This window comes from Dermacentor andersoni, chromosome 2 (genome assembly GCF_023375885.2).
Source record: "Dermacentor andersoni chromosome 2, qqDerAnde1_hic_scaffold, whole genome shotgun sequence".
Taxonomy (NCBI): domain Eukaryota; kingdom Metazoa; phylum Arthropoda; class Arachnida; order Ixodida; family Ixodidae; genus Dermacentor; species Dermacentor andersoni.
In genome coordinates, this window is record NC_092815.1 from 234,469,855 (window position 1) to 234,486,818 (window position 16,964).

The 16,964-nt window shown below is 44.1% G+C and overlaps 1 protein-coding gene across 1 annotated transcript; it reads left to right on the plus strand.

Moving 5' to 3' along the window:
* Window positions 1–12,735: 12,735 nt before the first annotated feature.
* Window positions 12,736–16,380, plus strand: LOC126539950 (uncharacterized). Its single transcript, XM_072286630.1, has 3 exons — window positions 12,736–12,927; window positions 14,491–15,372; window positions 15,403–16,380. The coding sequence occupies exons 1-3, from the start codon at window positions 12,756–12,758 to the stop codon at window positions 16,368–16,370; spliced, it is 2,022 nt and encodes a 673-aa protein (XP_072142731.1). The 5' UTR covers window positions 12,736–12,755; the 3' UTR covers window positions 16,371–16,380.
* The last annotated feature ends 584 nt before the right edge of the window (window positions 16,381–16,964 follow it).

Below are 16,964 nucleotides of genomic sequence, written 5' to 3' on the forward strand. Positions count from 1 at the left end.
GCCAAAGAGAATAGAATTAACGTGTATCTCACAGGTACGCCTGTGAGATACACCTCTTCTTTACTTGGCAAACGAAGAACCACATTAAATGGACTTGTGCATAGAAGATGCGCAGGAAGTACCCTGCCAAGAACACGTTAACCAGAAAAAGTGCAAAATAAAGATCTCTAGTAGCGTTCTGTGAATGATCTCTGGAAGAATTATAGCGAAATGTGTATTTGCGGAACAACCACAGTTCTTTTGGATCCCTCGTTTACTGCTCTACCAAATGCCAAAACCGACTCGTGTTGTTATTTGGGAAGTTGCATAACGATGCCTGGTCACAAGTCCCGTACAACCGCGTAGAGCGCAGGACGCTCCGGTTCTAGACGTACTGCGCCCACCACGGAAGGTTAGAAAAACACCCCCATTAGCGCAGCAGGGAAGTGGCAACGTCAGGCGGCTCGAATGATAACTGTAGAAGAGTCATTCAAAACACACGGAAATATTCTCCACTTCCGGCAGCGTTTTCTCTACTTCCTTTTTAAATAAAAAGATGTTGATCCATAAATATTTTCACAAACAATTTTCGCTTTTCCTATCTGTTTGCCTGTTCCCTTGGCTTTCTCCCTTAGTAGATGGCTGAATTTCTCATCTCCTTGCGACTCTAGTTTCCAGTTGCCAATTTTGCACGAAAAGTGATGCACAATTAGGGAAAACAAGACCATGTAAGGGGCGACTGTCACATTGCTTATGGGTTGAACGGTTATTCCAGGGCCTGATGATGGACGCTGTTTCGGAATGTATTATTTTCCACCTTATCTAACCCATATCGCGGATATATGGTTCCGAGGATCTGCCAGCGTCGCGGAGAGCCATTACTCAAGGAAATAATGAAGCAAAAGGAAAAGTTAAACGCAACTGGCGCTTTCTCCGGCCGCAACTCGTTCCATGAGCATACACACCAGCTCACTATTAAACGAGTTTCTTTCCTAGCTCCTGGACCAGTCAAAACAAAGAAGGTTGGACTAACGAAGCAACAGCGATGCGCGTGATCGTTGAATAGATGGTGACATAAAATCGTGTTGGGCATTATAAATAAATTAAAATATTATAATTAAAACAATAAACTACGCCCTGCCTGCTGCAATAGATGGTGACAGCTGAATTCATCTTAAGTTAATAGCGTGGGCACCGAATCGATGAGAAAACTGACCTCCACACACCAGGAGATGCCGATAACTACCGCCATCCAAAAGTAGCGAAAAACTTGACAACCATTCGACTCTGTGAAGACGGAATGGCATCGAAAGCTGACGACAGTCAAAGCTCTCAAACGAAAAGCCAAGTGTTTCACCTCCGTTGCGGGTCGGCCTGAAGCTAGTGTAATATCAGGCCAATCCACGGCGGAGGTGAAGCAGGAATTGAGAACTCCCCATACGTAGGCCGCTCCCGAAGATAGTGCAACACCGGGCCGGCCCTCGGCGGAGGGGAAGCAGGCATTAAGAACTCCCCATACGTCGGCCAATCCCGAATATATTGCAATACCGTGCCCACCCGAGGCGGAGGTGAAGCAGGCGTTAAGCACCCTCCCATACGTGGGCCGCTCCCGAAGGTAATGCAACATCGGGCCGACCCTCGGCGGAGGTGAAGCAGACGTTAAGCGCTCCCCATATGTGGCTCCATCCCGAAGTAGTCCAATGACGGGCCGACCCGCAGTGGAGGGGAAGCAGGCGTTAAGCACTACCCATACGTGGGCCCATCCCGAAGACTCCGAAGCGCGCGTTATTGGTTCCCGAGTCCACAGGCGTATGTGCTATTGATCTTGGACCCCTTTTGCACATCACCAGGATCGACCCACATTATGATTTTTTTCTGTTAACGGACGCCGAAAAAAACTACGGAAGTTAGTCATACACTGCTTTCGCTTTAAAAGGCAGCAGAATGTTGACCGCCGCTAGATTGATTTGTGAGCTGGCATTGATGTGTAAATCTCAACTCATCAGCAAGCATACAAAATAGGCCCTGGGATACTTTTACCACAAGAAGAGAGACTAGAATGACTGTTGCCTGTGACATATGGCACATACCCATGACGAGGGATCGGCTAGGATTCCCCATGAATACAACATCAAATAGCTTTATATTCCCACTAACTTGATAGTACATAATACTGATATGTAACAAAAATAAACAACAAAGTAACTGAAAAACGAACAGGTCTACTACGATTGAGCCACAAGGGGAAAGATAGAAACATTTCTGTTAATTGTATGAAAAAAATGTGCCTAAGATGTCATCTTCCCAGCAGCAACAATATGATCATGCACAAACTAGCATTGCTCTTCAAGCACACACCAGGCTGCTCACACCATTTTTCTACAAGATTTGAAGCCCAACAGGCAAAAGGGGTGAATGCCTTCAGCATAAAAGAAGAAAGTTATTCTATTCCATATCCTCACATGAAACACAGCAATATTGTTACAAGCCATTTTCACACATTGAAGGCATCAGCAATGTGATGAAGACAGTTGAAGCACTCATGTTCTTATTTCCATTGCAATACAAACCTACACTTGGTCATATGAAGGTGCATGTGCCAAATTCAACCGTGTACTGTTATGAGGCACATGGAACAGACATTCTAAGGAAGTGAAATATTTGTAATGCAGTTACTTAATTTGTCCAGTCAGAAGGGCAATGCGCTAAATACAAAAAAAAAAACCCTACAGGCCCACTATGCAATGCTTTTGCCAAACTATCCAAAACTTCAATGTGTGCAAGTCCACAATGACCAGGAAAAGAAGTAAACAAATTTCTTGAAGATGGAATGAAAAAGAAATGTTGCAACAATTGAGAAATGAGTTCTTTGCTTTCTAGTGGCACACGGATAGACAGTCGGTGGGCACAATTTGAACTTGAACTCATGGCAGTGTTGCAGGGGCAAATACCACTCATACTTCCGAGAAGCGTCAGTTACAATGCTGAGTTGGAAGGGAAACTTTACAAATACTTCTTCGGAAGTTCAAGCATTTGACCAGTAAGTAGTTGAGCATGACTAGGGGAAATATGATCAATTTCACAAATAGCACCCTTCCAAAAGAACTGGCACACTGCATTGATTTCTCAGGTGACAACTATTTTTCGAAAAGCCTCTGCGCGCGTTAATACAACCTGAGGCAGCTTAAATCTAGGTCACATGGAATCGAAAATTACAGCAGCGGGTGTAACACTTAAATTTGCTATCTCGCGAACATGAGCGAAAACTTCAATTTGAAAAGGTTTGCTCGAAAGGAAAACTCACGGCCGTAACGCTGCTGCCCATTGCCAGTTGTGTGAATAAAAAAAAAACATCTGCACGATCAATAGACACTTCGTCGATATTTGAAGCAGATCGTTAGTGGATATCAAGAAATGTGCATTGGATAAGAGCGAAACATCTAACCGACTGACTGACGGAAGTAAGGCTCACAGGATAAGTTTTCTCTATCTGCACCGATAATGCAGCACGTACTGTGCTATTAAATTGCTCGTAATGCGCAGCAATTACCGCACTCGATTGAAGTCACCATCGCAGCGAAGCGCTATTTATTTCAGTACCACGAAAAACAAGGTATTCACCTAAGTACAGCGGCGGTTTACCTGACGGCAAGCCCCTAACTCGCATATGACGAAAGCAAATGTCACGGAGTCCAAACCCACGATTGCTCAAGTCAAACTGCGCTCGCACGAATATCGCGCACGTTATACGCTTTCGACACGCACAAAAGCGCGCCAAGCGCGCGCAGAACGTCTTGCAGCCGACACGACGGCAACGGCTAATCTACGTTCGAGAGTAGCTCTCTCAAAAAAGTAAAAACAAGCAACAATGTGACGTCACATCCTGCGAAAAATAGTTGTTCTCCTTTCTCACCTTCTTACAGCTCACGCATGCGCAGCGATCACGGAGCACTCGGGGGCGATGTTCCGGTCGGTCGAGCCGGCTCAGGCACGCTCTGCGGCTGTGTGCTCCGTGTGTTTTCCGAGCCGTGTTACGTTCAACGTGGCCATGCTTGTGAAAAACAGTGGATGATTTGAAAAAAGAAGGCGTATCCCTGCACCTACTGCAGCACAGGAGGTTCGATGCCAAAAAGAAAGACAGACACCCATTGTTACGCTCCGGGCTGCCACAGCGATTATCAGGGCGCTCCGAAAGCGTCATTGTTCGCCGCACCAACGGAAAATTAACTTCGGAAGAAATGGGAGAGCGCAATCTGCGAACAGCAGACAAGCATATCTCACTGTATCTTGAGCGGTATTGCATTGAAGCTTCTTTCTGGGCGAGTTGGTGCATATTTGACATAAAAATTGCGTGTTTGTGTCTCGTCCTTGTTACTTTGTGGTTGCATGTGTTTGCGCTGTTACAATTTTTTATGTTCAGCGGTATGTGAGCGCCACTTTGAGCCTCGATACATTTGGAGGGATTACGTCCAAATCATCAATAGCACCGAAATGCGACTTCCACGTGGGAAGCTGTCGCTGGCGCCTGGCGCGGTGCCTACCCTTCTGCCCGACTGCACGTCCTTCCTTTCTGTCGCACCTGTTGAAGAGAGGCCAGAAAGGAAGAGGCCAGCCGCAGAAAGTGCACCGATGGTAAGCACGAAGCCACGTAAGAGCGCACGGACCGCACGAAATGAAGAAAGAGCGGGAGATTGTCAGCTCCGCCAACCACTTCGCGAGATCCTGCGTAAGATGAAAACGGACAGTTTGCGGAGAATGAACCATTCGCAATTAGCTCGCTCCAAGTAGTGAATGTTCCCTCAAGCTCTGGTGCCACTTTAACTGTGGCAACGACTCAGCCGTAGTTTTTGCGACAACGTAGGTACAAAAGCAAGAAAGGCTCGAGATATTGCATGAAAAATTCTGCATTTCAGTGGGCATCAAGACGAAGTGTTTGCTCAACTGTACTTTAGAGGTGCGTTGTGCCAAGACATAGTTGTACGCTCTCTTGCCGCTGCGAACCATTTGCTACAAGACTCTGAGAGCCGCATCATCTGCCAAGGAATAATGCCTGAAAGTGACTTTCATGACCTTTCACATGTTTTAACTCGAGGCTGCAGCCTGCTGCTGTGGCATTTGGGACTCCAGCATCCAGTGACAGCCACCTAATTTTCTATATCGCTGGTTGTGGCGAGAAAGTGCATTTTAAAGACAGGCTGTGAAGCCTGCCTGAACTGCGTGCGTCTATTTGTCGTACAAAAATCTCTCACGTGACCTGATCCTAGGTGCCTAGGGACAGCATCGTTTAGGGATTTTTTAGAAGGGTTCTCTGGACCGCGCGTTGTTCAACACGTGTTCAACATTGCAAATGTGATTATGCTTGCGTTGCTTGTGTGTTGGTTGTAGGTTCTGTGTTACTTGGCGGAAAGCCGTGAGTAGTGGCGGTGCGGCAGTGCGGCTTTGGCCTCGGTGAGCTCTGGCAGTACAGAATCTGCGTTGTGTGACCCGTGCTTTCTTGAGAACCCGGCGGTGGTGACAATTGAAATATCGAACTGGCCTAGCGCCTCGGCAGCGAAGTTCTGCGAACCGCGATATGGCGTCGCCGTGACCGACTTTGCTTAACGGACATCGAGGGATGTGCTGCTCGCTGCAAGTCATGTAAATGCAACTGCGTCGACCGCCCACTGTTCAGCGCTGAATGTGCGTTTGGTGTGCTGTGCTTAAAACGAGTGGTGCAGCCGTGCAGCGGGGGTGGCGGAGGAGTAGAGTGGCTTAGGGGCTTCGTTTGCGCGTTCACAGACATGTGCTCCCGTCTTGGTTTCATTAGCGGCTGTCGCGGGATTGTGGTGTGCTAGCTCCTTGCCTAGTATGAAGTTTACGACGCTAACACACAGCATGTTCACGTTTTCCCGCGCTATATGTCATTTGCATGACGGCCGATTTGAAAACGAGACATATGTCTGTGTTCTTTGCGTTTGTGTGTTGTAAATTACTTTCTGTTGTGGAAGTTCTGGGAGTCTTATTACGCAAGCAGTGCGAACGTAAACATGAACACGTGTGTCTGAAATTTTGAATTACCCATAATACCCTTTACGACTGATAAGTGGGCTACACGGCCTGTGTGAATCAGCTACCGTACGTTGCGATGCTCTTCCGTGCGGTAGACGGATGCATGGTGTGCGATTATTTCTGTACTGTTGTAAAAACCATTTTTTTATTCACTCAATACAACTGTGCGGCTTCTTCGCCGCAGTACATTTTAGTTACGCGGTGAAGCATACTAAATGTGGGAGGGGGCCGCTATCAGCCAGCATAGTATGTCCACTTAGGCGACCTGAGAGGCGGCGGGTGCGCGAGTGTATAATTAAAGAACTCTTATTATGTCCAGTAACAGTGGCCCCTTTTCACTTTTAGTATGCTTCACCGCAGTACATTGCTTAGGCTTCACCGCGATATATTAGTGTATTGCGAGAAAGATAATCGTAAAGAGCCTGACTATGCAATGTTTCTTTTGTAGCTTGCTACACCAGAAAACAGTGGTGTAAATAAGCATCGTGCAGTAAAGCATACTAAGAGTGGAAAGGGCACATAGGTTTACACTGTGCTCATTATTTTCAATTGTGACATAATTTACAAATGCATCTGTACTCGTGGTAAGCTTCATTGACAATTCTTCATATATTACAAATTCATATTGCAGGGAAGCTTACTAAAGCATATTCGCCATTATGGTACGTGTTATTCACCTTCAATGCAGGAGCACAATGCAGATCCCTGCCCCTGCTTTTGGCTGGACTGCACATGCTCTTTGAGAATTGATTCATTGTTCGTAAGTGCACTGGTACTTTACTCTAAACTGGAGGGCTCAAGTTGATATGAAAGCACAATTTTTATTAAGGGGATAAGATGTTGCCGAGATGGTTGCAGCACAGCTTTTTATTTTTCTTCCAGGCACCTTTTCTACTTGAAGCTGCCATTGCGTGTTTCGAGCCTCTTTGAACCAGCACATAGTGTATATAAAAATTGGACACTGATTAGGAACATAACCTAAGTTCATGCCTATCTATAGTAAAAAGATGTAGCACGACCAGACAAAATAAAGAAAGGGGGTGGGCTGCAGCAATACTAAGTGTTAAATGGTGCTTTATCCTTTCCCTTGAGTTTTCTGTTTTTGTGCTTTCTATAGATCCTCCGCAGTAACCACGAGAGTGCCGAACTTGAGCTTGTTGGTTTCAAGTCTCATAGTTGTTACTAACAGAACAGTGTGATAAACGAACAAGGGCTTGGAGGCATCCGTTCACCTTGCTTGCCTCATGGTGCTGCTTCATAATTAAGCACCGTGAGCATCCAGGCCAACTAGGAGGGGAGGTTTGTTGCAATCGCTTCAGAACTGTATTGCCACCAAACCAACAGTGCTCTCAATGACAGCTTTTGGACAGTAAAATGCTTGCACCCAGCAAAGTCCTAAGAAGGAAGCATTCAGGATGTGCAAAGTAGGCTTTTGAAGCTGGCAGCATTACTGAAGGGGCTTTGCCCATCTGCCCGCTTTATAGGTACACAAAGATGATTTGCTCTTTAAGAGGGATTGTTTCAGAGGTCGTTACATGGCAACAGTGCTGGGTATTTAGTAGCTTGTCTTTGCCCACTGTTAATAATCTGTTCATTCTCCAGTGCCCCTGTGGAAGTGCCTACTTTCTGGACACAATGTGCTCTCCATGCATGCATGCATTTTTAGCTTGTAAAGATGTCTATTGCCCCATACCTCAAGCTGGTCCTTGCTGATGTCACCCAAGAAGGCACTGGGGAGTATGGCAATGTACACTTACAAAACACTGATGATACCAGTGAAACCAAATTAATGGAGCTGCTGTTCTTTTTTTGTCCACTCCATCCTTGTTAGTTACAATGAGCAATGTCCGAACAGAAGGCATATGTAGTTGGTCGTGCATAGCCTGCACGCTAAGACTTGTTGGCATGTTATTACCTTAGCACAGTGTTTATATGTAAAAACCTTCTGATGTGTTGATGACTTCCTTCTCTATCATACTTTGCCTGATGGAGCCAGCAAGTGGGTCAACCAGATGTTCAACAGGCTTCCCACTAGTTTTCCCAGTCTCCTTTACCAGAGTGCTGCTCATAGATATGTTTTCTTGACCTTGCACTGCACTTCAACCATGGCCACACCTGCTAAACCTATAGCATGCGATCAAAAAAGAGCTATACATCATGTTGCTCCAAACTCGTGACATGTGCTACAAGGCCTTGAGGAACACCCTCATTTATTTACGTCCTCATCATACTGTACGAAGCTTCGCATGATAAGTGCGACAATTAACATCTGCTGGTTTTTCAGTGTTAGTCCTGTCCAGCTTGATGAAAGCTATCCTGAGTGTTTCAAAAGCAAACGACCGCTGCTGGACAAGAAGTGCTTAAAACAAAGGTCACTATAACCACATATGTCACACGAAATGAAGAAGGCCAATGAGTATACAGGCAGTTTACTTTATATCCAACAAGCTTGTTTCTCCCTTTGCTAGTGAGTAAACTCAACTTGCCCCGAATACATGGCCTGTGACAAACTATGTGCCAGATGCTGTGTCCCCTGCAAAGCTGAAGATGTGTACGAGATCCTGACAACCTGCAGCGGCTTCTACACTGGGCTACTATAAAAACAACTGCCTTAACTAATATGCAAATAACATGAAAACGTGTAGAAATTTGGCTATTCATTGGACCCAACTGCAGGTGCAAGCCACTCTTCCACCAGATGTGTGTTGTTCACAGAAACTGGAGCTATACAAATGCAGATAAAAACAATGTTTGAAAGTAGTAGAGTTGAACTATATTCTGCACAAGCAGTGCTACCTGCAGTGCTGGTACCTTATAGCCACAATTCATGGCTGCACTATTCTTGAATTATTAGCTTCTATTATATTTATGGTGGCCATATATTGCAAACACTTATCATCCACATTGTGTGCAATATGGTTAAATGTCAATTATGATAGCCATTCCTAATCTGAAATGCAACAAAAGAGCAAATATAGGCAACAAATTGCAATTCAAAGAGACAAAAGACAATCAGTGCACAGGTTAAGTGACAGACTTCCTTTTATTGAAATGTCGCATGTGTCATGCCACCAGCAGTGGGTAGCAATCTTTCAAGCTTTGGTGCGACGCTGTAAAACGACCTTGGACACAAAAAACCGACATCATATTGTACAGAATGAAAGGGCAAGACTCCATCTAAGAACAGTCTATGGCACCACAAACTTGACACGGTGTAAAAAGTGTTGACATGCCCTGCCCATAAAGGCAAAGCAACAAACGCAGAAAACACGCCTTAAAATGCAATGTGCAGAGTCTGAAACCAAGAAAAAACAACCCGAAAAAGGTTTCGCTTAGTCTTTCAACGATTAAAATTGTCAAACTGTCTCATCAGTTCTTACCTTGGGAAAGGGCCCTATGCTGAACTGTATCAAAGACTACCTTACTAACCGCACTCAATTTGTAGAAGTTAACCAGCAATATTCCATGAAATCTAGCGTAAGATCCGGAGTTCCACAAGGAAGTGTTCTGGCTCCAGTTTTATTTCTCATATACATTAATGATCTGCCTTCTAATATTCCAGTCAATGTTAGACTTTTTGCTGACGATTGTGTTCTGTATCAGGTAATCAATTCTCATAATGACCATGTGGCCTTGAACGACCCTTTGTCACTTGTGTACAAATGGTGTAACGAATGGCAAATGACTTTAAATATTAAAACATCGGCTATTTTATCAATTACTAGAAAAAAGCTCGCATCAGAATTTAACTACACTATAAATAACGCCACACTTAAGTGAAGGAGTACAAGTACCTTGGCTTAACATTAACACACAATTTCAGATGGGAGCGCCATGTTAACGTTACCTCGACCGCACAAAAAAATTGTTTTTCTTGAACAGACGTCTTAGACTAGCAGCCCCAAACACAAAACTACTAGCATATAACACATTTGTCAGATCTGTATTAGAGTATGCTAACGTTGTTTGGTTTCCTTTCACCAAAGAACTCATTAACAAACTAGAAGCAATTCAAAGGAAGGCACTAAGATATATTTACAACAAACATAGGTTAACAGACTCACCCACAGAATTGCTAAAACAGGCCGGTATACTGACCTTACAAAAACGAGCCAAGCTTGCACGATTAAAATTTATGTATCAACTTATTCATAATGAATTGAAAATAGACAGTTCCAAATACTTATCTTTAGCACAAACACGACTCACCCGACATAAACATTCACTATCATTAAACGAACACCCATTTCATACGAAAAGCCATAAGCATTCGTTTTTCCCTTTAATGACACGTGAATGGAATAAGCTGGACCCTAGTATTACAGGCAGCCCATCGTTAACTACTTTTTTGACATTAGCCGAAAATGAATTGCGTGCTTCACAATTATGATGTACCTGTGTCACCATCTATTTTTGTGCCATTTTATTTCATTAGATTGTGTACATAATCACAATTTCTTTAACGACACCTTAAATGTATCTTATGGATTACTACCTCTTGTGTATACCTCACTTTCATAACTTGTATTACTTGCAATTACCGAGTACTATTGTTTATTTATGCAAATTGTTTACTTCTTTTCCTGTTGTAATTATTGCTTACCACCATTGATATTTGACAGACTACCTCATTACCCCTTGTTACTCTTAAATTTAATGCTATGTATTATTGTATAATTTATGCCTACCATTTTGTTCACCTTTGTAAATTTTCTACCTTTGATTACCTGTTTTTTTTTTCTCGTAACATTATTACAGTGTATAACGTTACTTTTCTGCCTACTACATTGTCTGCCTCTGCTAACTGCATGTCTAATATGTCTAATCTTATTATTGCGCTTATTATTATTGTTACACTGTAAGATAACTATGTATGCCCTTCCTGTTATGATCCCTGATGGGATCAACAGTATGAATAAATAAATAATAAACAATGAACCTGCACAGCTGAAAAGGAAGGAAGGAAAGCTCAATAGCAGGGTTGCAGAAAATGTCACCGAATAAATATACTTTGCTTACCAACGATACCTATGGTTTAGTTGTGGTCTGTGTATCAACTAATTGTGTACAGTTTTCTTGTTTAGAATGGTTTAGCAGATAGGAAAAAATGACCATAAGAGCACCAGGTGTATGCATAGTCTACACACGAAAAGCCACTGCTTTCTTATATATTTTTTCTCTACTACTATTCATGAGTATTTAAGTGCCGTAATAGCACGGCTAACATCCTGCTGCAAAACACAAAATTGGGCAAGTTGTGGCATAAAGAAAATTGCAGCTTCATAATGTGAAACAATGATGCAGTAGCTGGTGAAATATGCGCAGGAAGCTTACTTCATGCAGTGTTTCTTGAAGTGAACACTTGCCAATGCAAGTCGCTAATCTCCATAAAAAAAGTCAAATAAGTAAGATTCGTATTTATTTGTGGGAGTTGTGCCTCCCAGTGTTGAAGTGGAAGGACTTGGCTTATCTTCCTCCTCTTTCATATCCGGACTTGGCCACTGGTCTACATCAAAATAACCCTTTAGCTTCTTACAGCTGAATTCGTTTTGGTTTTCTCAAATCTATATTTGGGCTACCCATTGCTAGGTCTCACGCTTAATCAAAGAATGAATCAATGAAATGAATCAATTCTCAAAGAGCATGTGCAGTCCAGCCAAAAGCAGGGGCAAGAATCTGCATTGTGCTCCTGCATTGAAGGTGATTAACACGTACCATAATGGCGAATGTGCTTTAGTAAGCTTCCCTACAATATGAATTTGTAATGTACAAAGAATTGTCAATGAAGCTTACCGCGAGCATAGATGCACTTGCAAATTATGTCACAATTGAAAATAATGAGCACAGTGTAAACCTATGTGCCCTTTCCACTCTTAGTATGCTTTACTGCACAATGCTTATTTACACCCCGGTATTGCGGTGTAGCAAGCTACAAAAGAAACGTTGCATAATTAGGCTTTTTACGATTATCTTTCTCGCAATACACCACTATTTCGCGGTGATGCATACTAAAAGTGAAAAGGGGCCACTGTTACTGGACTTAATAAGAGTTCTTTAATTACACACTCGCGCACCCGCCGCCTCTCAGGTCGCCTAAGTGGACATACTATGCTGGCTGATAGCGGCCCCCTCCCACTTCTGCGGCGAAGAAGCCGTACATTTGTGTTGAGTGAATAAACAAATGGTTTTTACAACAGTACAGAAATAAACGCGCACCATGCATCCGTCTACCGCACGGAAGAGCGTCGCAACATACGGTAGCTGATTCGCACAGGCCGTGTAGCCCACCTATCAGTTGTAAAGGGTATTATGGGTAATTTAAAATTTCAAACACACGTGTTTATGTTTATGTTCGCACTCCTTGCGTAATAAGACTCCCAGAACTTCCACAACAGAAAGTAATTTACAACACACAAACGCAAAGAACACAGACATATGTCTCGTTTTCAAATCGGCCGTCATGCAAATGACATATAGCGCGGGAAAACGTGAACATGCTGTGTGTTAGCGTCGTAAACTTCATACTAGGCAAGGAGCTAGCACACCACAATCCCGCGACAGCCGCTAATGAAACCAAGACGGGAGCACATGTCTGTGAACGTGCAAACGAAGCCCCTAAGCCACTCTACTCCGCCACCCCCGCTGCACGGCTGCACCACTCGTTTTAAGCACAGCACACCAAACGCACATTCAGCGCTGTCAGCAAACTATTCACCCAGAGGAAGAATATGCTACAACACATCAGGAATGTTCACAAAATGGCCGTGGTTGTCAAGAAATTGATGAAATGCGACGTATGTGGCACTTCCCTGCCTACAATGGAGAAGTATTCGGAGCACCATATCGCAGCGCACAACTTCGATGCTGAGTACGTGCACCTGGTGTTCCGGAACGATAAGGGCGAGGAACAGTTTTATTAAGTTTATTCTCATTCATCGTGAGCAAATGATGTTGAAACGCAATATTATATCTCGGACTTTTTTTAAATTTCTTGTTGCGCAGTGTGCCTCCAAAAAGTAGTTGGTTATGCCTTGCGCCTTTGTTTTCTCTCCATCTGTTTCGCGAAGAGCAGCTTTTGCGCAGGTGCCTAATCTATTTCCTTGGGGCATATTGAAGTTTGTATCCTCGTTAAATATAATTTAATTCTTTGTTTATCCATCTCTAGTTAGTCGTGTGCGCGCTCTCCGCGATGCACTACAACACATACGTTTGGCATGGTCTGCTTTTCTGCACAGGAAGTGGAGTGAAATTTGACGTTTGTACATCTTTTTTTTTTTTTTTAAGCGACAGGAGTAAGCTGTTTTGCTTTCTGACGTTGCTTTGTGCCACGTGCGTGCGTGGCCTAGTCTTCACCTCAATGCACGTCGCAATGCGGCAGAGACGCAGAACCGGGACCACAGTTGAATTTCCGGATGTCGCCCGATTTGTCTCCCAGCGTATTGTGGGAAAACTGTTTAGTAGTACATTTCATAGAATAGAACGAAATTTGACGCTCGCGCAACCCCCCCCCCCCCCCTTTCTTTTTCTTAACCGAGAGGAGGCATTTGATCTGCGTTCTGACGTTGTTGTGCACTGCTTGCGTGCGTGGTGTAGTCCTCGCCTCAGTACAGGCCGCCATGCGGCAGAGACGTAGATCGAGGACCACACTTCAAATTGCGGCCGTCAGCGGCTTGGTCTCCCGGCGTAGATTAGGAAAATTTTTTAGAGTACCACAGTCCTTCAGTTGAAGGACTCTGGTTGTAGATTTAATAAAATAGAGCGAAATCTTACGCATACGCAATCCTCTCTTTAAGAAGAGTGTGTTAGGAGGCTACTTGGCAAGACATTTTGTGTGTGTGTGTGTGTGTGTGTGTGAATTTGAACTGCGCTTGGGACGAGACACCGAGGTAGAAGACAGGACGAACGCAGACTTAACAACTGGTCTACTGAAATCGCACATAATGCTGCCTCTTCGAACCAGGCGCATGCCCAAGCCAGATCATAGCCATGTGACCATGGAACACTCCCTCGCCAAGCCCCTATCTACAGTAAAAAATCAAGCTCTTCTTGAAAAGAAAGAGCTTTTCAAGAAGAAACTGAGAGAAGGGATTCGGGCATTGTTCTGAGGCGTAGCTTGTACCATGTGCTGTCAGTTCGTCTTTGTGTCATCGTAACAGCATTGCGGTGAACGTACAGTCCGGTTCAATATTGAGGAAGGAGTGAGGATAGATCATGCTTAAGTTTCAGATTTGTTTCTTAATAAAACAAAACTAATATGGTAAATATCGCATTTGAAATTCAATTTCAACAGAAATTTGAGCAATATCAAGGGTGACCTCATGACATGGTCAAGTTGAAGGTGAGGGAGTAAAATAAATGCTACATTAGCCTGTGTCCAAGGGCTTCAGAGTGATTATTTTTGTTTGCATCTCTCTCGCCAAAGTACTTGTCACTATCTAATGCTATTTTGTGCATTTATTACAGAATTTCATGAATGGAAAGCAGAAGAAGAGAGCAGCCAAAACTGCTGGTTCATTTTGCCCACGGGCCCCAAAAAGCTGGCCACTGGAGAGACGAGGATCCATTATTATTGTAATAGATCAGGCGAGGCAAGGAAAAAGGAAGGTCATAGTGGCCGTCGGGAGAAAAGTCAGGGGAGCTGTAGGTCTGGTAAGATATGTCTTTCATTTATTACTGTCACAAAGGACAGCACTCAGAGTCCGACACCTGAAGGCACCACCATAAAAGTCAGGTATCAAAGAAACCATTATGGTCATAAACCAGAAATTCAGCACTTGAGAATGAGTGAAAAGGAAAAGGCCAGCATAGCAGAGGACCTAGAACGGGGTGTGCCCATGAAAACCATCCTAAAACGAATAAGAACATCTGTGGCATCCGAGCTGAGGCCAGTGCACTTGGCAGAGCGCTTAACCCTGCCTAACATCAAACAGCAGTTTAACATTGCTGCTCCTGAACGTTGTCACACTAATGACTCTGTCAGTGTAGACACGTGGGTGCTTGCGATGAAAGAAAAAGGTGAAACACTTGTCCGCCTGTACAAGGCACAAGGTGCAGTGGACCCAAGTGGTACATTTTCTTCAGCAGACTTTGCTCTTGTTCTGATGACAGAGCCTCAGAAGGAGCTACTAGAAGAATTGGGCCCTGCAGGGACTGTATGTCTTGACTCCACACATGGAACTACAGGGTACCAGTTTGAGTTGACCACTCTTCTGGTGCTAGATAAAGTAGGATCAGGTGTACCTATAGCTTATTTCATCTGCAATCGGATGAACGAGAAAACTTTGACAGCATTCTTCAAATGTCTGGAGTCGGCCATGGCCAAAAAAGTGGCCGCTAAGACATTTATGTCTGATGATGCTTCGTAATTCTATAAAGCATGGTGCATGGTCATGGGTGCTCCAAAACAGAAACTTCTCTGTGCCTGGCATGTGGATAAGAATTGGCGTAAGAAGATACTCGAGTGTGTAGAGAAACAGCTAAGGCCAGATGTCTACCATAGTGTGCGGCTACTGTTAGAGTTTCTTGACGAAGAGGAATTTGAAGAGTATCTTAAAGAATTCCTTTCTAGTAAGGAAGAAAAACTGACGGACTTCCTGAAGTACTTCAAAGACCACTATGCAGTTAGGCCGCAAGAGTGGGCCTATTGCTTTAGGACTAGAGCAGCTGTCAACACCAACATGCACCTTGAGAGCATGCACAGGACGTTAAAGCATACTATGCTGGAGGGAAAACAAAATAAGCGTGTTGACAAACTAATTTCTGCCCTCATGGACCTGACTCTTCATTTCTTAATGAAGAGGGCTATCCAGATGATGAAAGGGGCAAAGGGTAAGAAGCTGAGCACAATTCAGAAGAACCACAGGTCTGGCAGTGAAATGGCAGCTTGTGCCAGATTAAACGAAGATGGCACATGGACTGTGCCATCTCAGTCTATTAAAGGGCTCTCGTATAAAGTGTCAAAAGTGGGAGATGGTGCTTGCTGTCCTTTGAGCTGCAAGGAATGCGCAGTCTGTGTGCATACTTACATGTGCACTTGCTATGACCATCTTATACGCTTTACAGTGTGCAAGCACATTCACTGTGTGGTCATCGCTAATCCAACTAGATGCGACAAGGACCACGAGAGCTCACCCGAAGAAGCATGTGAGGCAAGCCAGGCATTGTACATTGTGCAGAGTATAGCAAAGCTGGAAGCAGCCAAAGCAGTGTCAAGCTCAGCACTCTTAAGAGCAAAAATGGACTCAGTCAGACAGGCAATATCAGATGGTGAAGTCTCTGAGGGTGTGGCTGAGAAGGCAAACAAGTTGTTTGAGCCAGTTTTCATGCTTGTTGAAAGTGACTGAAAAAGAAAGATGCCAGACCATCCAAATGAACCAGCCAACAAAAAAGTTGTGCACCAGTTAAGATTTCACTCTACAAGAAACTCTAGATTGTCACAGCCATCATCTAGCCTTTCAAGGCCCACTGAAGCTCAAAAGGAAGTCCTTAAACGACAGCTTAGGAACAGCAGCATAGAAGCTGAAGAAATAACCACTTCAGCAGGGCACGATTACTGGTAACAAGCCTCCAGTACAGTTAGGAAGAGAAAAGTGGTGCAGTACTGTTGTGCTGTCATGCCTTATTGAAGCAGGTTGAGGTGTGCAGCCATATGTCACAGCTGGATGGTATGTGTGTTAGAGCACGAGAGATGCCTCCATGCTTGTTGTATGAGCTGCTGGTAAGTGCTCTGTGAAAATAGGTACAGACCCAGAAGTCATCTCTGTTATGTGGCTATGTGACAGCTGCTGGATGGTACGTGTGTTAGAGCACGAAAGGTGCCTCCAAGCTTGTCATATGAGCCGCTGGTAAGTATGTCTGTACATAGATGTAAGGAAGTGCCTTGGATGCCGTGTAGTGTTTCAGTGTGCTCCTACCTTCTCTTTCACTGTCTCCCCATT

Excerpts from the sequence above, each read along its gene's own strand:
- LOC126539950 (XM_072286630.1), top strand. The coding sequence starts at position 12,756 with ATGCTACAACACATCAGGAATGTTCACAAAATGGCCGTGGTTGTCAAG. Across the intron at positions 12,928-14,490 it reads GGTGTTCCGGAACGATAAGG|AATTTCATGAATGGAAAGCA; the intron begins GCGAGGAACAGT and ends CATTTATTACAG. Across the intron at positions 15,373-15,402 it reads AGTGGCCGCTAAGACATTTA|CATGGTGCATGGTCATGGGT; the intron begins TGTCTGATGATG and ends AATTCTATAAAG.